At 60.1% G+C, this 27,536-nt stretch overlaps 1 protein-coding gene across 3 annotated transcripts; it reads right to left on the reverse strand.

The window, feature by feature from the left end:
• Positions 1-462: 462 nt before the first annotated feature.
• Positions 463-27,034, reverse strand: NCLN (nicalin). 3 transcript variants are annotated; one of them, XM_009193130.4, is made up of 15 exons: positions 24,467-27,034; positions 18,156-18,346; positions 17,456-17,600; positions 14,578-14,672; positions 11,705-11,785; positions 8,739-8,842; positions 6,536-6,624; positions 6,275-6,414; positions 5,742-5,920; positions 4,521-4,608; positions 4,189-4,227; positions 3,950-4,110; positions 2,788-2,841; positions 2,571-2,649; positions 463-2,410 (listed from the first exon to the last, which is right to left on the reverse strand). In XM_009193130.4, exons 1-15 carry the CDS (start codon positions 24,648-24,650, stop codon positions 2,351-2,353), a joined length of 1,689 nt encoding a protein of 562 aa, XP_009191394.1. In that variant the 5' UTR covers positions 24,651-27,034; the 3' UTR covers positions 463-2,350. The 3 variants fall into 3 exon arrangements, with proteins under 3 accessions (XP_009191394.1, XP_031515993.1, XP_009191395.1); XM_031660133.1 differs by having other exon boundaries at positions 3,950-4,113; XM_009193131.4 differs by lacking the exon at positions 11,705-11,785 and having other exon boundaries at positions 3,950-4,113.
• Positions 27,035-27,536: the final 502 nt, after the last annotated feature.

Genomic DNA, 27,536 nt, shown 5'->3' on the forward strand with positions numbered 1-27,536 from the left:
GCCGAGGACGCGGGGAGCCCCAGAAGCTGGGAAAGGCAGGAAGGACTCGCCCTGGGGGCCCTGCCCACATCTTGACTTTGGATTTGGGGCCTCGGAGACGCTGAGGGTGGATTTCTGGTGTTCTGAGCCCCATAGTTGGTGGTGCTTTGTGATGGTGGCCCAGGAAACAGGTCCACCCATCACCCACAAGACCCTGCACACAGACCCTCCCGGGGGAGGCGGGAGGAGGCGAGGCTGTGCGGCCCAGCAACAGCGGGTTTGGCCAGAGCCTCACTCTCCCGCACGGCCCAGCAGCCTTGGGCACAGGCTTGGCCCACGACAGGCTGAAGCCTCACTCCAGGAGAGGGCAAGTCAGTGACGCGTGCTTCACACAGCCCTGCCCCTACTGTCATCCCCTAGAGAAACAAGAACCCCCAACAGTTGTCACAATACAATCCTCGCAGCCCCCAGACCAGACACTGGTGGCGATCATTCAATATGGCTTTATTTTCTCATTGGCCGGCTGCATCCCACACCAGCCCGAGCCCCAGACGGTCAGTCAGTGCATCCATCCTGACGACCTGTCCGGGAAGGAAGGAAGGAAGCTCCCTCTGAAACGCTGGCCCGGCGGCACCCAGACAGAAGCCTGCTGGCTAGCACACAAGCACTCCCCAGATTCTCTCATGGTGACAAGGTGGCAGCTGCCGGGGTCCCAGAGTCCCAGCACAAGTGCCCAGAGGCCAGCCGGGATGGGCCCTTGGGCAAGTCTCTGGAGGAGGCGGGCAACCCGCAGGGCAGACAGGGGAGAAGAGGGTCCCCTGCTAACCTGGAGGAAAGAGGGGTGGTTACCCCGCACCCCTCCAGGCTGCAGGTTCAGGAGGGCAGAGGTGCTGGCCGAAGAACTAGTGGCCCAAGTGAGACCCCCTGGTCCTATCTGGACAGAACCCCAGGTTCCCATGGGCCGGCCCAGGTCCCTCAGACAGCAAACGCCTCCCCGGGCCACGGAAGGGAGATGGCTGTGGGTGCCCAGGCCAGGACTCGCCCAGCTCAAGCCCCTTCTTCCCCAAGTCTGCTCGGCACGCACTGCGTGGGTTATATTGCTAAAGAACGGACACGCCGGGGTCTCCCTGAGCTCAATGCAGGCCTCCTTCCCTCCCACACTCACACACGGCGCCTGGCCTGCGGGGTGGAGGGTTCTGTCCATGGCTTTGTGGGGGCCCGGACCTTCCTCTATGAGTTCCAGGAAGGGTGGCCCCAGAGGCCATGCCCCAAGTGTCTCCTTCCCAACAAATGCTCTCACCTGACGCCCCCACCCTGAACACGTCCTTTCGATAAATGAGGAAGCTGAGGCCCAGGGCAGGGAGTGAGGAGAGGAGCCACCCGGCCTCCCCAGGCCACCTCCTGCCTCCCAGTCCTCCACCTGCACCCAGTTCCCCAGGGAGGACCGGCCGGCCGTGGCAAAGCCTGGCGGGCCTGGGGGCCCAGCACCGAGCCCAGGAAACACCAGGCACTGGCTCAGGACTCAGGGCAGGGAGCTGGGCGGGGGTCAAGCAGGTGAGGCCCCTGGGAGCCGGGCTGGGGCCGAAGAGGCACAGGGGCCGGCGGGACAGGCTGGGAGGAGAGGAGCGCGGGGGAATGGGGGTGTGCAGTGTGTCAGGGGTCGGGGAGGCAGGGGCCCTGCCAGCCCCCCACGAAGCAGAGGCTGTCAACGATGGCGTCAGACCCTGCAGTCGGAAAGGGGAAGGCTGAGTGGTGCGGCTCCCCGACAGCCCACTGTGGAGGGGACGGGTCACTGAGACCACATGGGGGACAAAATGCTCCAGTGGGGTTGGAATCCTGGAACCCCAGGGCTGGCACTGCTCTCCTCCAGGCAAGAGGGAGAAGAGATAAATAACCATGTCCACGCCACCATCGGGGAGCGGGAGGGGATGTCCAAGGACAGACGCGGAGCAGGGAGCAGGCTGGGCCTGCAGTCCAGGCCCCTTGCGGCAGGAGGCGGTGGGCGGAGGCTGCGCGCGATCGGGCAGGGGCTCCCGGCGTCTCCTCTTTAATCGTGCATGTGTGCTTACACCGGACCCAGGGCGGCCGGCTCCCGGGACTGGGCGGCTCGTTCGCAAGTCCGTAGCCTGGCCCCGGGATGTCTCCCAAACTCTCCTCCAAGGAAGTTCAAAGACAAGGAAAAAAAAAAGAATCCCCCCAGTCTTGGAGAGCAACAGAGAAAAGCTCTGTAATTCAGTGTTTCAACCACCGCCGGGCAGGGAGAGGGCCCCTGTCCCCGCGGGGCCGCCTGGGGCGGGGCAGTGTCCACTCACTCGTGCTCGGCCCCAAGGACTGGGGAGCGGCGGGGGCTCCGGCTGTGGGGGTGGCTGTGTCACTGTGTCTTGGCCTTCACGAGCAGCCTCTGGACGGTCTTGTAGAGGAGGCTGAAGTGCTGGGGACATAGCAGGAGAGAGTGAGGATGTGGGTGGGGCTGGGGCCCCAGGCCATGTGACTCTAAGCTGAGCCAGGGGACAGGATGCACTCAGAGACATCCAGCCCAGCTCCTCCAGGTGGGCGGCCCCCTGCCCCACTGGAGCCTGGGCACTGCTCACCTGGACAGCCACATAGGCCATGCCGAGGTAGGCAGCAATGCCAACGGCCAGGAGCAGGTCAAAGACGGCTGGCTTCACTCTGTGGAGAAAGCAGGGTCCCTGAGGTTGAGGACGGTGCGGGCCAGCAACGTGGTCCCCTAGACCCCCGTGGGCCATGGTCCCCTCCGCTGTAACCCACAGGGGTGAAGGGCTCCAGGCCCCGCTGGCCGCCACTCACCTGTACGCATTCATCACTTGCTTCAGCTGGTCGTAGAAGACAAACTCTGGGTCCCTGGGGAGAGAGCACTTTCTCAGGGGGCACCACTCTGCCCAGCTAGTTCTTAATAAAGGGTGTGTAGAGATGGAGACTGGGCGTGGTGGCTCACATCTGTCATCCCAATACTTCGGGAGGCTGAGGCAGGCAGATCACTTGAAGTCAAGAGCTCGAGACCAGCCTGGCCAACATGGTGAAACCCTATCTCGTACTAAAAATTTAAAAAAATTAGCTGGGCATAGTGGTGGGTGCCTGTAATCCCAGCTACTCAGGAGACCGAGGTCCGAGAACCACTTGAAGCTGGGAGATGGAGGTTGTAGTGAGACAAGATCACGTCACTGCACTCCAAACTGGGTGACAGTGCGAGACTCCATCTCAAAGACAAATAAATAAATAAATACATAAATAAATACTTAACGCTTTAAGTTTGTAGAGATGGGGTCTTGCTATGTCGCCCAGGCTGGTCTCCAACTCCTGGGTTCAAGCGATCCTTTTTTTTTTTTTTTGTGAGACGGAGTCTCGCTCTGTCGCCCGGGCTGGAGTGCAGTGGCCGGATCTCAGCTCACTGCAAGCTCCGCCTCCTGGGTTTACGCCATTCTCCTGCCTCAGCCTCCTGAGTAGCTGGGACTACAGGCGCCCGCCACCTCGCCCGGCTAGTTTTTTGTATTTTTTAGTAGAGACGGGGTTTCACCGTGTTAGCCAGGATGGTCTCGATCTCCTGACCTCGTGATCCTCCCGTCTCGGCCTCCCAAAGTGCTGGGATTACAGGCTTGAGCCACCGCGCCCAGCCAGGGTTCAAGCGATTCTTCCGTCCCGGCCTCCTAAGTAGCTGGGATTACAGGCATCCACCGCCACACAGGCCTACTTCTTGTAGTTTTAGTAGAGACGAGGTTTCACCATGTTGGTCAGGCTGGTCTCAAACTCCTGACCTCAAGTGATCCACCTGCCTCAGTCTCCCAAAGTACTGGGATTGCAGGCGTAGCCACCGCGCCCGGCCCTCCTCCCATTCTCTCTTTGTATTTGCTCCACCTGGCATCCCCCAGGGGTGAGGGGGTGGGAGATGCAGTATGGGGAGGTCCCCCTAGGCCCCAGGCTGAACGGGGCCAGTGCGGAGCCCCAGCCTCACCGCTTGTCGGCCTTGACGTGGTGCTGCTTGACGTCCTTCAGGTAGCGGCTCAGGTGGTGCTCCAGCGTGCTGAGGAAGGTGCTGTCCTTGTCTACCAACTGCGCGGCCCGGGGCTGGTTGGTGAGCCAGTCCATCACCGAGTCCAGCTGCTCCTGCTGGATCTGCTGTAGGGACGGCAACAGTGGTCACAGCCCGGCCCCACCTGCCTGTCCGCCCACTCGCTAGCCCGGCCCCCTTACCATCTGCTCCGTGAACACCGGCATGTCTGGCGGCGTCCCCTGCGGAGAGAGGAGGGGACAGCCCTGAGTACAGGTCCCTGGGGCGGGGCTGGGGCTGAGGCTGGGACTTGGGCTGGGCAGGAGTTGGGGCGGGGCTGGGCTGAGATGGGCCGGGGCGGGCCAGAGATGGGGGCGGGGACGGGGGCGGGGCTGAGCTTGGGCTGGGGCGGGGCAGGGGCTGGGGCTGGGGAACTGGGGGGCTGGGGCTGGGGGGCTGGGGCTGGGGGGCTGGGGGGCTGGGGCTGGGGCTGGGGCTGGGGCTGGCGCTGGTGCTGGTGGCAGCAAGGGCTTACCTTCTCCGTGAGGTTGTAGATGACTCGAGTCAGGGCCTCCGCGATGATCCTCGTGTTACGGGTCAGAGTCTTAGAATCCACCCGGGACCTTCACGATTCAAAAACAATTATTTAAAATGTGGACTTGGAGCCAAGCATGGTAGTTCTCACGCTTGTAATACCCGCACTCCAGCCTAGGCAGCAGAGTGAGACTCTGTCTTTAAAAAAAAAAAAAATTAAGCTTAGCTTTAACTACTCAGCTGACATGCAGACGCAGGTTCACCAGGGGCCCCCCACCTCCAGGCCCCGCGCCCTGACCCGCCCCTGTGCGCAGGTGAGGCTCGCGCCCCGAGGCCTTGGTTCCTACTGACTCCGTTTTCTGCTTTTCTGGGATTTAAACAGGACTATTCCGTCCCGGTGGAAGAATCCATTCTGGGACCCAGGTGGCCCTCCTGGGCTGACCCCTGGTGGTCTTGAGAGAGCTCAGCACAGCTGGGACAGCCATGTGCCCACCCTCACTTCCTGGCACTCTCCCGGCTGGTGGGCGACCGTCACCTCCATCCTTTCCAGGACTGAGATCACACAGGGATGTGCCCCTCCCTCCCGCCACGGGCTTCTGCAGGCCTCCGATGGCTGAGCTCGCACCTCTCCTGAGGGCCCAGTGACCGCAGAGCAGAGCGGATGAACGGGAAGGGTCTATGCCAGGCCTGCGGGCGCTGGGGGAGGAGACGGCGCCCACCTGCTGGTGCCAGGACCGGCCGGGGTGGCCAGACTGTTTCAGGCTCCACAAAAGCCTGCCCAGGGGCTCACATGACAGCAGGGAGACAGGCAGGACTCAGGGTCAGAGGACACAGGAAGCCAGAGAGACAGTGCCCCAGAGGGAGGCTGGGCAAGGAAGAGCTGGGGTGTGGTGGGGGGCCAGGCTCCCCGAGACAGTCGCCAGGGCCCTAAAGAAGCCCAGAGGCAGGAGCTGCTTTCTCCTAACTCAACAGGTGATGGGGTCTGGGGGTCCCACATAGGGCCATGACCCCAGGCTGCTGGCCTCGCCCTCCCTAGCCCCGGTAAGGAAGTGCTTGCGAATAGCCTGACCGAATAGCCGGCCTCGGCCACGCACCAGCCTCTTCCCCACGGCCTGTGTGTGGGGGCCGCTCCCTCCACGCTCTCATGGCCCCTGGAGTTGCGACCTGTGGCTCAGCCCCCAGGAAAGCTCTAGGAGGAGCTGGGTGGCGCTGCCATGCTCACCGCACGTCCATGATGCTGCTGCGCTGGCCGTCGCGGTGGCTCTCCAGGTGGGACAGCGTGAAGGCAGGCAGCCGGCGGATGGCGAAGCGCTCGTGCTCCCAGGCCAGCACATCCTCCGCCAGGTTGATCCGCTTGTGCACCATGGAGAACCGTACCTCGGGGAACTGGTGTGCGGCCACCTGCGGCAGGAGGTGCCATCAACAGAGGGCAGGCAGGGGTGGTGGCCACCCAGGTCCACTCCCCAAATGCCCCAGGGGCCTCCCAGAACCCCCGAGGGTGCAAAACGAGGAGAAACCCACCTGCCCCCGGGATCCCCCCTGAGGCCAGCTAGAGCCCCGGTGGACAGTGAGCTCTGGGTAAGGAGGGACAGTGGAACACCCCGGGACAGAAGGCCCCAGCACAGCCCCAACGCAGTGTGCCCCTCAGAGCCCCAAGGGCAGACAGCAAGGACACCCTGGGACAAGACGCCCCAACCCAGCCCCGACGTGTGTGCCCCACAGAGCCTGGGGCCCATCCGTCAAAGGGGCACCCACCGTCTCCAGCTCCCGCAGGAAGGCGTGCTGCAGGGTGCCCTCTCGGGGCGGCTTCGACACGTGCAGGTGCAGGCTGCTGCCTCGGCCCACGGTGTCCAGGCACAGCACAAAGGCCACGTTGTCCTGAAGCAGGCTGGAGTCTGCAGGGCACCGAGAGCTGGCGGGGCGGGTGGGGACTGGGAAGTGGCCCCCAGCCCTCCCTCCGTGCCTCCCCACAGCACCACCCCTGCGGCACCCCCACCTCCACCCGGGGCCACTCACCTGTGTGGTCCAGGTTGTCTTCCAGCCAGCGCTTGGTTCCCTGGTAGTTAAACTTGCCTCCTCCGGAAGCAAAGAACAGGAGGTTGTACCTGGCGGGGGAAAACCTGGCGTTAGCTTTGACAGGCAAGCACCGGGGGTGGAGGAGGGACCAGGCCAGGTCACAGGTCCCTGAGGAGGGGTACGAAGGCCTCCCCAAAGTAGGAAATCCTGACCAGTCCCTTAGGGCAGGGCATGACCCCTCAGCCCTGTGGACACCAGGGCCAGATGGTTCTCGGGGGTGGGGCTGTTATGGGCACTTGAGGGTGCTGAGCGGCATCCCTGGCCTCACCCACCCCAAACTGGGAGATTCCCCCAATGACAACCACAACTCACGCAGTGTCTCCCAGCAGCAGGGCCTCCCCACATTAGACCCCAACTCTAGAGGCTTCTCTGAGCCCAGGAGGAATCGGGGTGACCGACCAGTCAACAGACACCAGGAGGCCAAAAAAATAAAGTCTATTCACTTAAAGAAGATTTTTTTTCTTTTAGGACGGAGTTTCGCTCGTTGCCCAGGCTGGAGTGCAATGGTGCGATCTCGGCTCACTGCAACCTCTGCCTCCCGGGTTCAAGCGATTCTCCTGCCTCAGCCTCCTGAGTAGCTGGGATTACAGGCGCCCGCCACCACAGCTGGCTAATTTTGTATTTTCAGTAGAGACGGGGTTTCACCATGTTGGTCAGGCTGGTCTTGAACTCCTGATAGGTGACCCACCCGCCTCGGCCTTCCAAAGTGCTGGGATTATAGGCATGAGCCACCCAGCTGGGCCAAGAATTCTAATGGAACACAGCCTGGGCTGTTAGAAGGGTCACCAGGATCAGAGAAGGAAACTGCTCAGCACGTCCTCTACCCTCATCCTCCCATGTCCGCCCTGGACTCTCTCCAACCCAGTCCCTTCTGCCCCGGAAACCCAACCTCTGCCCCAGCTGCCAGGAAGCCCCCGGGCCTGGCAGAAGCCAGCCGTGTTCACATATGTTTGAAAGCATGAGCTTCTCAAAAGGCATCAGTGGGGGGCTGGGGGAAGCGGTTCTGCAGCTTAAATAAAAAAAAGTTTTGGCTGGACGTGGTGGCTCACATCTGTAATCCTGGTGCTTTAGGAGGCTGAGGCAGGAGGATTGTTTGAGGCCAGGAGCTCGAGTCCAAGTTCCTACCTAAACCTGGACGTGACTCCCGGCGCCCTGTGGCTGTAAGAAGGCTGAGAAACGTCTCAGCCACAGTGGCCCTGGCCTCTCTGAGCTGCTGACACAATGACGACAGCAGGACTGTCTCGGGAGCGGGTGACTGTCTGGGCCAGGGTCTCACCTGGAGGTGATTCTACCCGCCCCGCACGGGAGACACAGTCACGTCGGGAGACATCTGTGGTTGCTACGTCTGGGGGCGCTCCTGGCACGGAGTGGGTGGCGCCCACGACAGAGTCACCCACCAAAGACATCCACAGGGCCACGGGGGACGAAGCCTGCATTCATTATCTGGGGAAAAATCGAGTCTGCCCCCTGCTTACACCAGACACCAGGATAAACTCCCGACGGGGCGGATGGTATAAACCAGGGGTCCCCCAGCTCCTGGGATTCACCTCCTCTCTCCCTTCCTACTCAGGGTGTGGATTTCAACGTGTGCAGCCTCCTGGGACCTCAGCGGGGCAGATGAGCATGGGACAGTCTCTTGGGGCTCCATGGAATCCCCTGACCCAGGGGGGTCTCAACCACGGCTGATTCTGCCCCCAGCGGAGAGTGGGCGGTCTGAGGACACCTGTGACCGCCACGACTATGGGGTATTGCCGGCATGGAGTGGGTCGGGGCGGGATGCTATTCAGTGCCCTGCAGTGCCCAGGATGGCCGCACCCCAGCAAAAAATCCGGCCCTGCCCACACAGGGCTGAGGGGATCCCCCGGTTCCCGGGCCCTTAGCCGGGAGTCTCTACCATTTGCAGCTGACAGCATCCCCAGCAGGCTCCTGCGGCGAGCAGCAGCCGGGCCCCGTGGGCCTCCAAGAGACGGAACCTCTGAGACCTCAGCTTAGCCCTCGATAAACAAGGCACCCCAATTCCTGGGCTAAGGCCCACTTCAGGGCCAGGAGGCTTCACAAAAACAGCTGCAGAGGCGCCTGGTGGGTGGCGCTGTCCGGCAGCATGGCCCCCGCGCCCGTCCCCCTGCCCGCCCCTGGCACTCACGCAGCGTGTGTGCGCTTGTAGGTGTAGAGCCGGGAGAAGAGGCGTGCCAGCTCCAGCAGCACGGAGACGCCGCTCCCGTTAGAGTCCGCGCCCAGAGACAGCCACTGCAGGGGCGGGAGAGGCACGGTCACGGTCACCCCCGCCCCGCTCCCGCAGCCCCACGACCTCACTGCCCACAGCAGTTGTGGTCATCTCTCGGTCACCCCCACCCTGCTCCCACAGCCCCACCACCTCACTGCCCACAGCAGCCGCAGTCATCTCTGTCACCCCTGCCCCATTCCCACAGCCCCACCACCTCACTGCCCACAGCAGCCGTGGTCATCTCTGTGCTGTCCCCCAGCCCCTTTGCCATGTCCAGCGGGCAGCTGGGATCGTTCCCCCACTGTATTCAATCCCCAACTGATGGCCTGGGATCTGCAGGGCCCCGCCGAACCCAGGACTCTCCCTGTCCACCTCAGCTCGGCCCGCACCCAGGAGAAGCTACACACAGAGTTTGGAGCCCAGAGCTGGGCCGGATTCGCTCACGGAGGGCAGCGTCTGACCAGCCCCAGTCTTTGTGCGGGATCCCGTCCATGGGACCAGCCCTTCCACCCTCGAGCCCCGGCCGTGGGGAGACCTGCACAGCTCGACCACATGCCTTTCCTGCCCTCGGATGCACCTTTGTGATCTAAAGCAGCCTTCTCAGTAAGGCCACACTGCTTCTTGGACATTGCAATGGCTTGGGACCGTCCCAAGGCCACAGCATATAAAGGGGACCTCGGTGACACTGAATTCAGGGGGACAACAAACACCCTCCTCAATGAGAGAAGCCAGATCCAAAAGGCTTTGCTCCCAGTGTAGGATCCGTTCATAGGACCCATCCAACAGGCCAGCCCACAGGTGCTGGGACGGACACGCACGTGCCGGGGTTCCGGGGCTGGGGAGGGGACCAGGAGTGACAGCTGATGGGGTAGGGCTGCTTTCTGGGGTGATGGAATGTTCTGGAATTAGAAAGGGGTGGAGACCGTACCACTTTGGATGTACTAAAACCCACTCGTACACTCTAAAATGGTGAACTTTATGTTTTATGATTATCTCAAAAAATAAATTTGGCCGGGCGCGGTGGCTCACGCCTGTAATCCCAACACTTTGGGAGGCCGAGGCGGGCGGATCACCTGAGGTCTGGAGTTCGAGACCAGCCTGACCAACATGCTGAAACCCCATCTCTACTAAAAATACAAAAAATGATCCCCGTACGGGCCAATTATTCACTGGCCGGGCGTGGTGGCTCAAGCCTGTAATCCCAGTACTTGGGAGGCTAAGGCAGGAGAATGGCGTAAACCCGGGAGGCGGAGCTTGCAGTGAGCTGAGATCCGGCCACTGCACTCCAGCCTGGGCGACAGAACGAGACTCAGTCTCAAAAAAAAAAAAAAAAATGAGCCAGGTACGGTGGCGGGCACCTGTAGTCCCAGCTACTCGGGAGACTGAGGAAGGAGAATCACTTGAACCCAGAAGGCGGAGCTTGCAGTGAGCTGAGATCGCGCCACTGCACTCCAGCCCAGTGACAGAGCGAGACTCCGTCTCAAAAAACATAAATAAATAATAAAAAATAAATAAATAAATAAATAACATTTAAAACAAAAAAAGCTTCACAGGGGACAAGGAGGACAGAGAAAGGCAGCGGGCGCAGTGGCTCATGCCTGTAGGTCCCAGGAGGTTCAAGAGGCACTGCCCCGAGCAGCTTGAGTTTCTGTGTGGGCCCGAGCGGGACCAGGCATTCTCAAGGCTGGCGGCCTGGCCCTCCAAGGGGTTGGGAACACAGCCAGGTAGCAGATCTGCCCTGACCCTCTGCACTCTGCCTGGTTCAGCTGATTTGTGTTCGAAGAAGGAGGCAGGGCTGGGTGTGGTGGCTCACGCCTGTAATCCCAGCACTTTGGGAGGCTGAGGCGGGTGGATCGCCTGAGGTCAGGAGTTCAAGAGGCACCGACCTGGCTAATGTGGTGAAACTCCATCTCTACTAAATATACAAAAAATTAGCCGGGCGTGGTGGCAGGCACCCATAGTCCCATCTACTTGGGAGACTGAGGCAGGAGAATCGCTTAAACCCGGGAGGCAGAGCTTGCAGTGAGCTGAGACTATGACACTGCACTCCAGCCTGGGCAACAGAGCGAGACTCTGTCTAAATTTAAAAAAAAAAAAAAAAAAAAAGGAGGCAGGGTGCTGGCTGACACAGTGGTTCACGCCCCCGACCCCGCTCCCACCCAACCCGCGCTGAGCAGAACAGTTTGTGCCGCAGGCCTGAGACCAGGAACCTGCACCAGGGCCCGTGACCCTCGCGGACAGGACAGGCTCTGTCTGGGGCCAAAGCTGTTCCTGCAAACACCGTGGTTCACGCACAGGCCCTGCTTCCCTCTGGAGTCTGGAATCGCGGCATGGGCCAGGCAGCAGGGCCCACAGAACCAGCCCCCACAGGAACCAGGTGCTGGGTCTCTGGGAGCCTTGCTGGTGACGGTGCTTTGGGCTGTCGTCCCAGCTCACTGCTGGGGATGAGGCGTGTCCCATGGGACACGAGGGGAGAAGGCCTGGAAGCCGGGCCTGGCCTCCCCGACCCACTGCACACGCCTTTCCCTTCGTGGGTCTGCTCCCTGCTCTGTGGCCTCTCGCTGGGACAAACCACAGCCACGAGGAGGCCTCATGCGGAGCCACGGCACCCAGCGCTGGCCTGACTCAGACTCCCTGGGCTCAGCCTCTGACACAGCCACCGCCGCACCCTGAGACCTGGGACCCCGGGGCAAGAGCCGGGCCTGTTTCAGTCCCACGACACCCACCCTAAGGCCCTTGCGGGGACCGGGATGACTAGCAAAGGTCGTCACAGGGTGAACCACTGACCCCGACCACCATCCCCCACAGGCGCTTTGCCTTGGCACTGCCTGGAGCCGGAGTCCAAGCCCTGTGGGGTGGGGGGGGATGGGGACACACATACGTACGGGGGCCACTCCGAAGGCATCGTAGTGGGCCACGATGACGATGGTGGGAAGGTCCTCTCCGCCCAGCCCCGTCAGCCGCCCCTGTGGAAAGACAGCGGGGGAATGGCCTGGCTGCTCCTGGGGCAGGTGACCCATGTGTGGGGCTTGGAGACCCCTCCCCTCTGGACCACATGGGGCCCGTCCGCTGGGTGCCAGCATCGGCCTCAGCACTGAGGCCTACAGGAGGTGCCAGCCTCTGACTCTGGGAGCCCCAGAGAGCTCCTCCAGGGAGGAGGTGGAGCCAGGAACAGGGACCCACCCCTGCTCTGGCCCTCAGGTTGAAATCTTTAAAAATCGGGTTAGGAGGCCGAGGCGGGCGGATCACAAGGTCAGGAGATCGAGACCATCCTGGCTAACACGGTGAAACCCCGTCTCTACTACAAATACAAAAAATTAGCTGGGCACGGTGGCGGGCACCTGTAATCCCAGCTACTCGGGAGGCTGAGGCAGGAGAATGGCGTGAACTCGGGAGGCGGAGCTTGAAGTGAGTCGAGATCGTGCCACTGCGCTCCAGCCTGGGAGACAGAGCGAGACTCCGTCTCAAAAAAAAAAAAAAAAAAAAAAAAAATCGGGGAGAGCAGGAAGATAGGTTTTTATAGGAACGGGGCTGAGCCCCTCAGTAGGATAGCTGTTTGTAGGAACGGGACTAATCCCCTCAGCCAGGCATTCGGATTCCTTCAGGATCTGTATGCACCCATCCCTGCCTCTTACCCCACCAAAGTCGGATTCCACTCTAGCCCAGGGGCCGGCAGACTTTCATAAAGGGCCAGAGGGGATATTTTTAACCTTGGGGACGAGACGGTGTCTGTTACGACTGCCATGGGTGGTCTGCACATGCATCAGCTTGGCTGTGAACCATAAAACTTTATTTACACAGCCGGGCGCGGTGTCTCATGCCTATAATCCCAACACTTCGGGAGGCCAAGGCCAAGGCGGGCAGATCACCTGAGGTCAGGAGTTCCAGACCAGCCTGGCCAGCACCGCGAAATCCCCTCTCTACCAAAAATACAAAAATTAGCCAGGCGTGGTGGTAGGCACCTGTAATCCCAGCTACTCAGGAGGCTGAGGCAGGAGAATCACTTGAACTCGGGAGGCAGAGTTTTCAGTGAGCCAAGATGGCGCCACCGCACTCCAGCCTGGGCAACAGGAGCAAAACTCCATCTCAAAAAAAAAAAAAAGAGAGAGAATTACAAAAAATTAGCTGGGCGTGGTGGCACATGACAGTAATCCCAGCTACTCAGGAGGCTGAGGCAATAGAATCACTTGAACCCAGGAGGCAGAGGTTGCAGTGAGCAGAGATCCCACCACTGCACTCCAGCCTGAGTGACAGAGAGAGACTCTGTCTCAAAAAACAAAAACAAACAAGCAAAAACTTTATTTACAAAAGCAGGTAGAGGGCCGGCGGTGGCCTGGGGACTCCCTGTCTGGCTGTGGGAGTCTACCAGCTGTTTTTGCAACATGCTTTTCCACGTGGAAATCCTTCAAAGGCTGAACTCAAAGCCCAGCTGCCAAAAGGGCTCTGCTCATAGGAGAAAGGGCACAGCCAAGGGAAAGGGAGTCGACATGGCCCCATGGGATCTGGAGCCCAGCGCCCATGCCACTGTGGAGTGTGATACAGGCCAGGCCACGGGGTCTCATCGCGTACTAACTGGCGCTGTGAACAGGACCTGCCTCCCGGGCCCACAGTACAATCCAACAGGAACAAACAGAACAGCCGCCCTCAACAAACCCCAGGGCTCCTCCGCCAAGGCCTGTGTATGGGGAGCCAGGGCCTCCAGGACGCTTTCCCCACCCCCGCCTAAGCCAGTGCTTTTCTACTCGGGCCCCCCTCCAAGGCCTGGGTCCCTAAAACAGCAGGCACGCCTTGTTCAGGGCTCCCCCAACCATGAGACAATTCCACATCTGTGTGGACTCCTCTGCGCCCCTCACCGGCGCCGTCCTGTGGGGAAATGCTGGGGGAGTTGGCGCTTTCTCGTTTTTTTGTTTTGTTTTGTTTTGTTTTTGAGACGGAGTCTCGCTCTGTCGCCCAGGCTGGAGTGCAGTGGTCGGACCTCAGCTCACTGCAAGCTCCGCCTCCCGGGTTCTCACCATTCTCCTGCCTCAGCCTCCAGAGTAGCTGGGACTATAGGCGTCCCCCAACAAGCGCGGCTAGTTTTTTGTATTTTTTAGTAGAGATGGGGTTTCACCGTGTTAGCCAGGATGGCCTCGATTTCCTGACCTCGTGATCCACCCGTCTCGGCCTCCCAAAGTGCTGGGATTACAGGCTTGAGCCACCGCGCCCGGCCTTTCTTGGGTTTTAAGGCCCCTACTGGTGCTGTAGCAGCAGCGATGTAGGCTTCACCCTCTGGATCTGCCTCGATGATTTGAGCTTCCACACCGGCAGCTCCCCACCCTCTCTCGCTCTGCTGACACCAGGGGGTGCTCGGAAGGGTCTGTGAGGACGCAGTGTCTGGGCTGACGGGTGAGGTTCTGTGACGAGGGGAGGCTGGCGACCCTGCAGCCTGGAGGGGGCTTCCTGGGAGGGGCAGCTGGTGCAAAGGCCCTGGGGTTGGAGGTGGCGGCTTGGTGTGTGGGGGCCCACGATGGAAGGAAGGAGATGGACCGGGGGCTGGCAGGGGCCTGGGCGCTCCACAGAGTGACTCCCCAGCCACGAGAGAAGTTTGGGTTCCTTCAGCTGCCAGCGGAGGCACAGGAGGTTTTCAGCCGGGCAGGGGAGAGATCTGACCCCAGTTTCCCATCAGAGGCTCCCCTCTAGCATGGCTGAGCCGGGGAGCCAGGTGGATGGCAGGGACCCCTGGGGACGCGGCGCCAACGCTAGGGCGGGTGGCACTCACCTCCACGCTGGCGATGAGCCAGTCACTCACGGCCTTGCTCTGTACCCCGCTGGTGACCATCTGGAAGCCATTGGCAGTGGCCGTACGCAGCAGTACTGGGGAGAGGGAGAGGGCGCGTCAGCCTCGGCCCAGCCAGGGTCCCAGCCAGGGGACGTCCCCAGCACCGCAGGTTGGGGGCTCGGGTGGAGCCAACCAGCCGCGTGTGGGGATGTGACCAGCAGATTTCGATACCATGTGATACCCGTGCTCCCCCTAGCACAACCTTCTCTCAAAATGATTCACATCTCCTTTCTGGAACGTTCTGCTGGGGAATTTCTCCTCCATGCCATTCTGATCGTTTCCTCTCGGGCCCTCAATAACAGCTGTTCACTTAGGGACTTAGGGTCAGGGCCTGCCCGATAATGCCTGAGTTCACACAACTTTTTGAGTCTGCATTTCTGTGCTTTAAAGCGTTTTTTTTGTTTGTTTGTTTTTTTGTTTTTAAAGCGTTTTAAAAACACAATTTTATTTTTCTTTTTGAGACAGGGTCTCATGCTGTCACCCAGGCTGGAGTACAGTGATGCAATCATGGCTCACTGCAGCCTCTACCTCCCAGGATCAAGCAATCCCCCTGTCTCAGCCTCCCAAAGTGCTAGGATTACAGGTGTGAGCCACTGCACCTGGCCTAAAAACACAATCTTTTGAAAGTGAATAAGGGATAATAAAAAAATAACAAAACAAAAATGAAAACACAACTGTTGTGGGTATGTAAAATATGATTGGCCGGGTGCGGTGGCTCACGCCTGTAATCCCAGCACTTTGGGAGGCCAAGGCGGGCAGATCATAAGGTCAGGAGATCAAGACCATCCTGGCTAACACGGTTAAACCCCGTCTCTACTAAAAATACAAAAAATTAGCCGGGCCTGGTGGCGGGCACCTGTAGTCCCAGCTACTTGGGAGGCTGAGGCAGGAGAATGGCGTGAACCCGGGAGGCGGAGCTTGCAGTGAGTTGAGATCACGCCACTGCACTCCAGCCTGGGCGACAGAGCAAGACTCCGTCTCAAAAAAAAAAAAGAGATATGATCACTGGGGGAAGCGTGCTCCTGGGAACTCTCTATAAAATATATATATATATATTTTCAAGTCGGAGTCTCGCACTGTCACCCGGGCTGGAGTGCAATGGTGTGATCTCAGCTCACTGCAACCTCCTCCTCCCAGGTTCAAGGGATCTTCCCACCTCAGCCTCCTGAGCAGCTGGGACTACAGGCGTGCACCACCACACCTGGCTGATTCTTTAAATTTTCTGTAGAGACAGGGGTCTTGCTATACTGCCCAGGCTAATCTTGGACTCCTGGCCTCAATCGATCCTCCTGCCTCAGCCTCCGTAAGTGCTGGGACAACAGGTGTGAGCCACTATGCCCAGCCCTCAACATCATTTTTACCAGCTGCATAATACTCCACCAAGTAGACTCCTCCTTCAGGATGCAGTGAGCCAAGATCGCGCCACTGCACTCCAGCCTGGGCAAAGGGGTGAGACTCCATCTCAAAAAAAAAAAAAAAAAAGAAAAAGAAGATTCCTCTTTCCTTCTTCTCTAACTGGATACTTAAGTTTTTGCAGAACTATACTCTTCTGTTGCCACAACAAAAATGGCCATTGTCAAGACTTTTAACCTAGACCAGGGGTTGAGAACGGTTTCTGAAAAGGGCCAGATAACACCTTCGGCTTTGCCGGCCGGATGGTCTCTGTTGCAGCTGCAGCAATTCAGCTCTGCTGCTGGGAATGCCACCCTGGACTGTGCATAAATGAACGTGGCCCAGGACCAATAAAACTTTATCGACAAAAACAGGTGGCCCCTGGGCCGGCATTAGCCAACTCTGGATCTAGAATCTCACTGATCTGGCTGTGTAGGATAAATCTTTCTTTTTTTTTTTTTCTTTTTTGAGATGGAGTTTTGCTCTTGTTGCTGGAGTGCAATGGTGTGATCTCAGCTCACCACAACCTCTGCCTTCCAGGTTCAAGTGATTCTCCTGCCTCAGCCTCCCAAGTTGCTGGAATTACAGGTGGCCGCCACCACGCCTGGCTAACTTTCTGTATTTTTTTAGTAGAGACAGGGTTTCGCCATGTTGGCCAGGCTGGTTTCGAACTCCTGACCTCAGGTGATCCACCTGCCTCGGCCTCCTTTTTTATAACTTGAAACCACAGCACCAAACGGCTTTTGTTGGGGCTGGGCCAGCACACACCTGCCTGCCATGCCCTGTTCTCTGCCACCCTGGGCTCTGGGGCCTCCCTTCTCAGCCCTGCTACCCCAGTAGCTGACGACTGCCCTGGGCAGGCCCCTCAGCTGCCTCCTCCAGTTCCTCTTTCTCCTCACTCTCCACAGCGGCCACTCCCATCCTTCCCCACCACAGGTCCCACCACAAAGCTGTGGGCTCCTGCTCTGAGCTCGCTGCCAGGGCCCCCGTTCACAGGGCTGGAGGAAAGAAAGGTGTGTGCCCCTTCTCCGTAAGAACACCACGGGCACACCCACACCGCCCACTCGAGATGTGATGCTGAGAATGTCCTCGGCAGGTAGAGAACTGAAGAGATCCCCCATGTCTTTCATAAACCCCGAGGCCCTGAGGATGGGAAAGGCTCCCTTGAGTTCGTGGTTCTGGTCTTTCGTGTGCACAGAGCCAGTAGCTGGGTGGGGGACAGGCGGCTGCAAAAATGCAGAGTCCCAGGTCCCAGCCCGGAGGTGGTAATGCAGCAGGTCCATGCAGGGCCCAGGAACCCCCACTGTTAACCCCGGCGAAGGGATGCCTCACACTGAGGGTGGAAACAGCCCAGGGTGACAGCAGCCCTCGGGATGGGGACGCCTCCCCACGCCCACAGCCTCCATCCCTGCAGCCCGGAACCCACCTTCAGCAGCAGAGGCGGAGCCCTGGGAGGCGGAGGCGGCCTGGGTCTGCTCGTAGATGGACAGCAGGGCCTCGTCCTCCACGGCAAAGTACACGGGGACGATGGTCTCCATGGCCAACATCTCGGGCTCGATCTCCATGAATTGCTGTGGAGCAGACGCATGCTTAGGGAGCCGCTGGCCTGGCAGGGGTGGCAAGGTAGCAGGGGGCCCAGTGGCTGTCCCTGGAGGGCAGGCAGGTCCTCAGAGCACGGCGTCAACCATAGGACAGTCACAGGAAAGCAGGACTTCCCCCCATCCCACCCGCCGCATCTCATCTGCAAAAGCATCTTCACCCAGGGCACCTACTGGATTCTACCAGCTCCTGTTCACTCAAGGCAGGGTCTCTCCCGCAGCCCTGTGGACCCTGGGGCCAGACCCCTCTCCGGGGTGGGGCCGTCCTGGGCACTGCAGGGTGCTGAGCAGCATCCCGGGCCTCCACCCACTCCACGCCAGGAGCGGCCCTCCCTGAACACCTCCGGTCATCACCCAGCATCCTCTGAAGACACAATCGCCCCCGGGGAGATCAACGGTGCAGGGGAACAGTCCATCCTACTTTCCAAAGGGCTCAGAGAGGCGAAGCGACCTGCCTAGGCTCACAGTTGCCTCCGACTCCTGCCCCAGCTCTGGACCCGAGCCGGACGGGGCAGGGCAGACGCTCACCCGGACGACGTCCTGGGGCACGGCGGCCATGGCCCTGGGCAGGATGATGACCACGGCGCCCGCCGACTGCCGCAGGGCCTTCTGGTACTGCTCGTAGGAGAAGTCCAGTAGCCGCATGAGGACACAGCGGCGGCTCAGCACCTCCGCCGCCATCGTGCGCGCCTCCGTGTTCAGCACCGCGTTCCGCGTGCCTGTGGGGACAGGGGAGGGGTCATGAGCCTCAGCAGGTGGCCAGGCCAATGGAAGGGGACAGATCCAGGCCAGGGACCCACCCAGCAGCCCCAGCCCCAGCCCAGAACCTGGAAGACCTCCGACTCAAGAAGCTCCCAGGGTCCCCCCAGCCTGCACCCCGCACATCGGGTGACGGGGGCTGCGAACATGTGCCAGGCCCATGCCCACGGGCTCAGTGCCACGCTAACCCTAGGACACTCTGGGATTTTCAGACCTCTTGAGAATCTTTGTATTTTGGTTTTGTTCTTGAGACAGGGTCTCACTCTGGCACCCAGGCTTGAGTGCAGCAGCACAATCTCGGCTCACTGCAGCCTCCCTCTCCCAGGTTCAACGGACTCTCCCGCCTCAGCCTCTGGAGTAGCTGGGATTACAGGCGCCTGCCACCATGCCAGGCTAATTTTTGTATTTTTAGTACAGACAGAGTTTTGCCACATTGACCAGGCTGGTCTCGAACTCCTGACCTCAGGTGATTCGCCCGCCTTGGCTTCCCAAAGTGCTGGGATGACAGGCGTGAGCCACCGCGCCCAGTCCCTTTGAGAACGTAATGAAAACAGAGCCTCCTCTCCCGGCAGAAACCCAAACTTCCCCACCCCCATACCGAGGTCCACGCAGGATCCTAGACCAGGGCTCGGCAAACCTCTTCTGCAACAGACCAGAGAGTGAGTATTTCTGGTCTGTGTCTCGACCACTCAGCTCTAAAACGGCAGGGTGAGTGCGGCCATGTACAACAGGTGGAGCTACGTGCCAATAACACCCTATTACATAGGCCCAGGGCGGGCCGGATTCGACTCCTGTTACAGGGGGTCCCGGCTGGGGACTGTTCCCCTGAAGCCCGTTCGTGGGCCCCAGGTTAAACCCCTGCGCTGAGCCATGAGACCAGAACAGAGCCCCTCTCGGGCTCGCCTGCTCTGGGTCTACCCTACCAGGCCTTGGACATTTAAGCTTTCTAGAAGTCCAGGGGCTGGGCCGGCAGGAGGCTCAGCAGCTCGGGCTGTGGTGTGCCTGGGGCGAGGTGGGGCTTCCCCGGACGGCCGGGCCGTGGCTGAGAGCCTCGGGCTGTCACTCCCTCACGGGCTTCTTCATTCCTGCGGCGGTGGTCCCCGCGGTCGCCGCTCTGGAAACTCACCAGGGCTCCTGGTTTCGCTGCTGCCGTTTGCTTCCTGGGACTGCTCTTCCCGCCTCTCTCAGCAAAACGTCCTCCACCCAACAAGACACAGCTCAGGGGTCCCTGCTCTGGGCACCTGAGCTGCACGTGCACCCCCCACTTCCTGCCCCTTCACCCCTGCAAGTCTCAGCACCGCGATGATCTACATGCTGTCCGCCGGCGACGGCCACCTGAGTGGCCCTGGAAGGACCCTGGAGAGCTCCGGCCCCTCTAAAGGGGCCACCCGTGTTCAGCTGGGACACGGGCCTCAGTGGACCACACCGGAAGCCGGAAATCCCGATTCTTACGTCACCTCGCCCAAATGTTAAAAGACAAGCAATGATCTAAAACGTCTCAGCGCCGCACAGGCCAACGCGACACCACGCAAAGCACAGAAGCAGACCTGACGCAGGTGGGCTGGGTGCGGGCCTGACATGGGGGGCCAGGGGCGGGCCAGCGGGGCCTCCCATGTGAGACCCATGCAGGAAGCACTCAAAATCCCGATGCCCAGAGCCAACTCCGGCGTCCCCGTGGGAGCCAGGCCCACTCTGAAGTTGGATGCTGGGGGACCCTCATTCTCTCATCTGCCCACAGACGCAGCTCTTCCCGGGGCCTGCGCTGAGCCTTGGGCTTGAGGCCGGGGCGTGCATGAGTCCCCAGCTCTGCTGTCCAGCAACGTGCTGTCGGGGAAGCGGCGGGAGGGAAGCAGCCTGCTCCAACGGGGCGTCCGATGGGCTGAGCTGGGTGCATGGCGGGGGGGGACACGGAAGGGACACAGATCCCAGGTGGGAATGGGCGGGGTCGCGGGTGCAGCACAAGGAGGTGGGCACAGAGAACCAACTCCAAGGCCTGGGATGCAGGAGCCACGGGGGGCCACGCCCCCAGGCCCGGCAGCCTCACCCCTGTTCCCCTCTCAGAGCCTGATGTCACCAGGCCGGCTGGGAGCCTTTCCTCTTCCCCTGGGAAGCCCCTCAGGGAGGTGGCAGCAAAGACCTTGAGGGAGTCCTTGGGGCTCCTGCAGTGCTGGGAGCACCCCTCCCCTGCACCCCACCTGTCCCCACGTGTCCTGGCCTCCCAGGGGTGGCTCGAATGCCACCTCTTTGGGGCCAGGGGATGAGGCCCACTGGCAGGCACCCCACTGTTCTCTGGGCCTCGAGCTCCTACAAGCGGGACACAGGACACGCTTTAGGGAGTGAGTGAGGCCGGAGAAGGGAAGGAGCAGCGGCAAGTCAAAGGAATGGGGGTGGACGCCAGCACCCTGAGCTCCCTGAAGGCCACGGCCTCCCCTTTAGGATGAAACCCCGCCCATCTGGGCCCCGCCTCGTGTCAGCACCAGCCAAGGCCATGCTGCCCCCGGATCCCAGCCTCCGCTCGCTTGGGGCCCAATGGCAAGGGCTCTCTGTGACCAAGGCCCATCTCCCCAGGAGCAGAGATGGCCTGGGGTGGCCCCAGCCTCCCTCGAGGGCCAGGGTCAGGCCAGGTGGCCACAACCTAGTGTGGACGCGGCCCTCTGTGGAGGTGAAACCAGCACCAACTCCCTCAGACCTGCGTCTGAATGGGCAGAGGCCACTTGTGGTGGACGCCATGGAGGGCACCGGGCATCCCGAGAAAGGTCACCAGTTCGCGTGACAGGACTGGACCTGAACAGTGGCCTGGGCCCCTATCTATCAATCAAGGGCCAGACGGCCAACCTCTCCCCTCTCAGGCCACAGGGCTCTGGCACAATCACTGAGCTCAGCTGTTTCTGCGTGAAAGCAGCCAGAGACAAGATGCCAATGGACGGGCATGACTGCATGCCAATAAAACTTTATCAACAACGATAGGGGGAGGGCCAGACGTGACCAACAGGCTGCAGTTAGCCGGCTGCCAGATGAAACAGTTCTGGCAAGTCTGATGGACCTGACGGATCCTGGGAGCTGGGCACTCCAAGGGGTGCTAAGGTTCCCACCTCACATGGGCCGTGAGCTCAACGAGCCCCACCTGCTGTGAACGGCAGCAGAGCTGAGACAGCCTTCACCCAGCAGGGCCAGAGTCCACTCACAGGAGAGGGGCGCTGCGCACCTGGCCAATGAGACCCGGATCACACCCAAACACAAAGGGCACCGCCCCACCCTGCGTCTCTCAACAGCAGCAGGAAGGAAGCTGGGAAAGGAATCCCCAGCGAGTAAGAGTTGCAGCTCCTCCCGGTGGGGGGCCCAGGGGTGAAAGCACACCAGGAAGATGGTGGTGGAGGGTGGCCTCAAACGCAGCACGCTGGGGCATCTCAAGGGCCTGTCCTCAGCAGGGCTCTGGTCCAAACCACCCCCAGTCTCTCAGGAGCGGCCACAGCGACACAGAGAGGTGTGCTGGCCGGGCCTTGCCTACCCTGCGAGAGCTGGGCTGTGCTTCCCAGGGCACAGATGAGGAGCACGAGGCTGAGGCAGGGCGGCTGCCCCACGGGCTCGTCCACTCACCCCTAGAGCCCACGGACCAGCTGGGCGAATGCCAGATACAGGGAAAGCTGCGCCCAGCTTCCTCACCAGGAGAGAGAAAAGCTGGGGGCCAGGGAGGAGGGTACAGGGGAGAAGAGGCCAATGAAAAGGAAGACTCGGAAGAAAACCCAGGATTGTGGGCAAAGGCCCCAGGGAAGCGAGGAAAGAGAGAAAGGACTGCAGGGGAAAGGGAGGGAGGCGCTGCCAAAAAGGGGCCGAGAGAAACGGGGAAGGAAATGGGGTGAATGTCAGGAGGCTGCGGAGAACAGGAGGCCACACAAGGAAATGGAAGGGACTCCAGGAGGCTGGAGAGGGGGTCCGTCCCGCTGCTGAATGGCAGGACACCTGCTCACTCAACAGCCAACATGCATTCCCTGGGTGGGCATGCGGGGAGAGAAAGGGGGCCCACACCCACCCAGGGACAGTGTAGGAGCCACTGGATCCCACCTGCCCGGGGGTGCTGGAGGGAGGCCAGGTAAGCTGGGGGCCCAGGCAGGAGACGCCAGGAGCGTGAACAGGGCCTCAGAAGGGCCTGGAGAAACAGGGTATCTCGAGCTCTAGGAGTGGGATCTTTGGAATATAGACTGCCCTGGAAACCCCACGGGAACTGCTACGAGAGCCGCAGCCACGTGTGTCTACTTGGGTTTATCACCCTTAAGCAGCACTGGAAATTCTGCTCCTTAGTTGCACAGGCCACGTTTCGGGGGCTCAGCAGCCTCCTGTGGCTGTTGGCTCCTGTGCCAGGCAGTAAAGATGCAGGCGGTTCTACAGGATGGTGCAGATCAGGATCGTTCCCCCGGGAAAATCCCAACCAGCGTGGAAAAACGCGGTCATTGCATTAGGAGCCCCTGGCCTTCCACTCCAGCCCCTCCAGAGCCTGGGGCCTTGGGTTTACACCACCACTCTGGTCCAAGGGCGCTTCCCCTGGACACCGTGGACATTAGGACCGGACAGTTCTCTGGGGTGGGACCGTCCTGGGCACTACAGGGAGTTGAGCGGCGTCCCTGGCCTCCACTCACTCCATACCAGGAGCACCCGCAGTCGTGACAACCACAGATGTCCCCAAACATCGCCCAGCGTCCCCTGGGTTGACAACAATGGCTCTAAATGAAAACATCGTAACTCTGGGGCAAAACGGGACCTAAGGCCAAAGTCTGGTTCCATCTCCAGAGATGGGCTCCTCAAGGGCTGCAGAGGCTGGGGTCCCCGCACCTCAGGCTCAGTCTGAGATGTGACGAGAGGACCAGTCCAGGAGAATCTGAGCTCGGAACTCAGGGGGCCGGGAGAACATGTGGACGGGACTCCTTTACAGGAGAGGCCAGGCCTTGACTTCCAGGGACCTGAGGGGCCAGGCTGAAAAGATAAACCAGGGACCAGAAGGTTCTGGAATGCCAGGGACAGCTATAGCCAGGAAAAGACAAGGGAATGTGGAATGGTCTGGACACTGGGGTCAGGGCCACGAGAGGGGGCGGGGCTGTTGAGCAGGAGACCTGCAGAATCCAAGGGCAAGGGGGCCTCTGCGGGTGCGAATTTGGGAGGCGATGAGGAAATCCTGGAAAGATGGAACAAGTGGGGTTCTGAGAAGCGGGGGTGAGGAGGCTGAGCTGAGGGGGTGGGTGTGCATCAAAGGCGGGACAGAAAGAGGGTCAAAGGGAACCCCAGGCGAGTGGACTGAACTGGGGACGTGAGAGGAGGCCAGGGAAGCTGGGCTACCAGATTCTGAAACCTGACTCACGAACTGGGACCTGAGAGCGTCAGGTGTCTGGGGAGAAATGGACCCTTGACGTGGGGACCGGTGACCAGAGCGAGAACACTCAGAGCGGGGTTGAATTTGGGCACTGGACAAAATGCACTTGGCACCCAGGGCCGTGGGAGGGAGTGGGGAATGCTGGACCACCGGGTCGGATGGTTCAGCCTGACAGAAATCAGTGTGAGGACCTTCAACTCCAAACGCAGTCAGCTAAAGGCGGGAGGCCTGGGAACACGGACGCGACCCAGGGGATCCGCAGACCAACCAGATGGTCTCCAGAACAGGGCCCTGGGCGCTGGAGGTCAGGACGGGAGCATCTGCTCAAGTGAGCCCGGACCGGGAAGCCGAGGGGGCCGAGGGGGCCGAGGGGGCCCAGGAGGGAGAAATTCGGCAAGGCAGGTAGACGCAGGCCCGGCTGGGGACAGGAGAGAGGGGACCTGGTGCTCCAGGGGCGCGAGACGCTTGGCCCGGCCACGAGTTCTGGGGCAGGGAGCCCCGGGCAGGGGCCGGGGACTGTGGGAGCGAGCGCGGGAGTTTCTTGGGCGCTGGGCAAGGAAAGCCGGGGTTCCAGGGCGTCAGGGCTCTGCCTCGCCTGGGGCCTGAGCATGAGTCGGGCGGCCCAGGCTGGAGCTAGGGATCGGCCTGGGGCTGGCCGGGCCGGAGTGGCGTGGCCGGGAAGCCCGGGGAGCCCCGAGGGTGGGCCGGGGACACGCACCGTAGGGCTGGCCCTGCAGGTCGTACTGCTGCATGCGGTACACGGTGAACTCGTGCGCGGCGTCGGCGGCGGGCAGCGGCGGCGCCACCAGCAGTAGCACGGCGGGCAGGAAGACGATGAAGCCAAGCGGCAGGCACGACGCCTTCAGCATGTTCTCCAGCACCTCGCCCGCTTCCTCCAGCATCCTGGCCGGCGGCGGGGCCGCGCGGGGCGGCAGCGGGGACGGGACGGCGGCGGCGGCAGCTCCCGTGGACTCACCTCGGCATGGGTAGCCGCCGGGGTCCTGCGGGCGCCGCGCCGGGCAGCCCGCACTAGCACTGAGGTCCTGCGGGCATCGCCGCGAACCGCCCCGCCAGCCGCGCTGCCTGTCGGAAATTGTAGTCCATCTGGCGCTCGAGGAGCCCCATGGGAGTTGTAGGCCCACTCTGGGACTCCCGGAGGATGCAGCAGGCTGTTCGGCTAATACTGCTGAGGTTTCACATAAACTCCAAGTCAAAAATGCAATAAAATGCTTTTAAAAACTATTTCGCGATATCACTATCTTAACCCTGTCTTTGGCGTAGGGGAAATTGGGGTGAGGGGCGAAAGGTGCGTACAGGACGTAACCTTCCGACCTGGAAGGAAGTTGGGGCTAAAGGGAAAAGGAAGTGCCTTCTGGCGCGCTAGGTCTTCTGGGAGTTGTAGTCCCATCAAACAAATACAAAGGGTCACGGGAACTGTAGTCTTCCTGGCAGAAATTGCTGAGAAAAACAAAAATCACTTAGGACTCCCAAGGATGTAGATGTCAAACTCCACGAGGGCAAAGACTTTTGTCTGTTTTGTGCATATGATGTATCCTCGGCACCTAGCACAAGACCTGGCGCACGGCGGGTGGCCTATACCATTTTTGAATGAATGAATGAAAAATAAAAAGTCATGATAGTCAGTTCCTAAGGGAGGCCGCAGTGGGTTGTGGGACTTGTAGTCTGGAGCCCGTGGTTTGTGCAGGGATCCGTGGCAGGTGTTTATATTTATCTTTATTTATATTTGGGGCATACTTATACTAAAAAAGTATTTGTTACTCATCAGAAATTTAAAGTTAATTTCTGGGTGTTCCGTGTTGGTCTTTTTCTAAGCTGCCAACCCTGAGAACCCAGTGTCTCAGGGCGAGAAGTAGCTAAGGAACGTCCCTTTGTACAGATGGGCAGACTGAGCCCCAGGGTGCAGCAGACAGTAGCTCTGGCTCTCAGCACATTATCATCCCAGACTCCGTACAGCTGCCTAAGGAGTCAGGGTTTCCTTTCCGTCCCAAGTGAGAAGTGGCATTTGTGCTGATTAAGAGCCTGGGCTCAAATCCCAACTCCTCCGTTTCCCAACTGTGTGGCTTTAGGCAAGTCGCTTTGCCTCTCAGAGCCTCCGTTTCCTCACATGTAATGATAAAGAATCAAGCACTCTCCCCTCTAGCACCGTGTGAGGATTCTGTTTATTTATTTATTTATTTATTTTTGAGATGTAGTCTCTGTCACCAGGCTGGAGTGCAGTGGCTCGATCTCAGCTCACTGCAACCTCCGCCTTCCGGGTTCAAGCGATTCCTGTGCCTCAGCCTCCCGAGTAGCTGCAGATTACAGGTGTGGGCTGCTGCGCCCGGCTGGAAAGGGAGTTTCTGAGCGTGCTGCTGGATCACTGAGCACCTACTGTGTGCCAGGCCATGTGGTGGGTGCTGGGGACACAGCCAGGACCCCAGCAAAGTCCCGATATCCACCGACACGGAGCTCGAAGTCCGAAGGAGGAGATGGATTGTGTGACTGGGGCGATGGGAACTGGGATAGAGGACACACAGGCAGCTGGGGGAAGCCCAGAGGAGGCCTAGGGAGGAGAGGAAATCAGGGAGGCTTCCTGGAGGAGGTGACACTTAAGCTGAAACTCAAAAGATGAGCAGGGGCAGTCAAGTGAAGAACGAGGGGAAGCTGTGCCCAGTAACATCAGAGCTGTCATGCAGGGAACGCAGGTAGCTGTGGGAGCCTAGAGGAGACCTAGGGAGGAGGAGAAATCAAAGAAGGTTTCCTGGAGGAGGTGACACTAAAACTAAGGTACAAAGAATGAGCAGGCAGAAGTTGAGTGAGGAATGAGGGTAGGTGCATGCTAACAAGGCCACTCTATCAGGGGCAACAAAGGTTAAGCGAAAAGCCCCCAGATGGGAAGGACCAAGAAATAATTCAGCTCAGCCAAAGCAGGGCAGAGGGGGCAACAGGGTCAGCCAACACGGGACCAGAAGGCAGACAGAGAGCTCTGGGCCTGCCCAGACTCCACTCATTCCAAATTCCACCAACACCCCACCTTGCCTGCTGTGGTCCCCACCACACACACAGAGAACAGGAATGAGGAAAAGAGAAGAACTACCCTGGCTCATCATGCCTGCAGAGGGGTGTTTGGGACTTCACTGGTGAAATGGCCGGCCACAGTTCCATCTTTCTGCAATTGGCCAGCCATAGTAGCTCATGCCTGTAGTCCCAACACTTTGGGAGGCTGAGGCAGGATGATCACTTGAGCCCAGGAGATCGAGACCAGTCTGGGAAACATAGCAAGACCCTGTCCCTCTCTTTTTTTTTTTTTTTTTGAGATGGAGTCTTGCTGTGTCACTCAGACTGAAGTCCAGTGGCACAAACTCGGCTCACTGCAACCTCCGCCTCCCAGGTTCAAGCGATTCTCCTGCCTCAGCCCCCCAAGTAGCTGGGATTACAGGCATGCACCACCACACCTGGCTAATTTTTGTATTTTTAGCAGAGATGGGGTTTCACCATGTTGGCCAGGCTGGTCTCAAACTCCTGACCTCAGGTGATCCACCTGCCTCGGCCTCCCAAAGTGCAGGGATTGCAGGGGTGAGCCACGGCGCTCAGCCCCATCTCTACAAAAAATATAAAAATTAGCCAGGTGCAGTGGTGTGCACCTGTAGTTGCAGCTACTCGGAAACCCAAGGCAGAAGGATCACTTGAGCCTGGGAGACTAAGGCTGCAGTGAGCTATGATCACACCACTGCGCTCCAGCCTGGGCGACAGAGCAAGACCCTGTCTCTAAAATAGAAAAGAGGCCG

Source organism: Papio anubis, chromosome 20, assembly GCF_008728515.1.
Source record: "Papio anubis isolate 15944 chromosome 20, Panubis1.0, whole genome shotgun sequence".
In the NCBI taxonomy this organism is placed as follows: domain Eukaryota; kingdom Metazoa; phylum Chordata; class Mammalia; order Primates; family Cercopithecidae; genus Papio; species Papio anubis.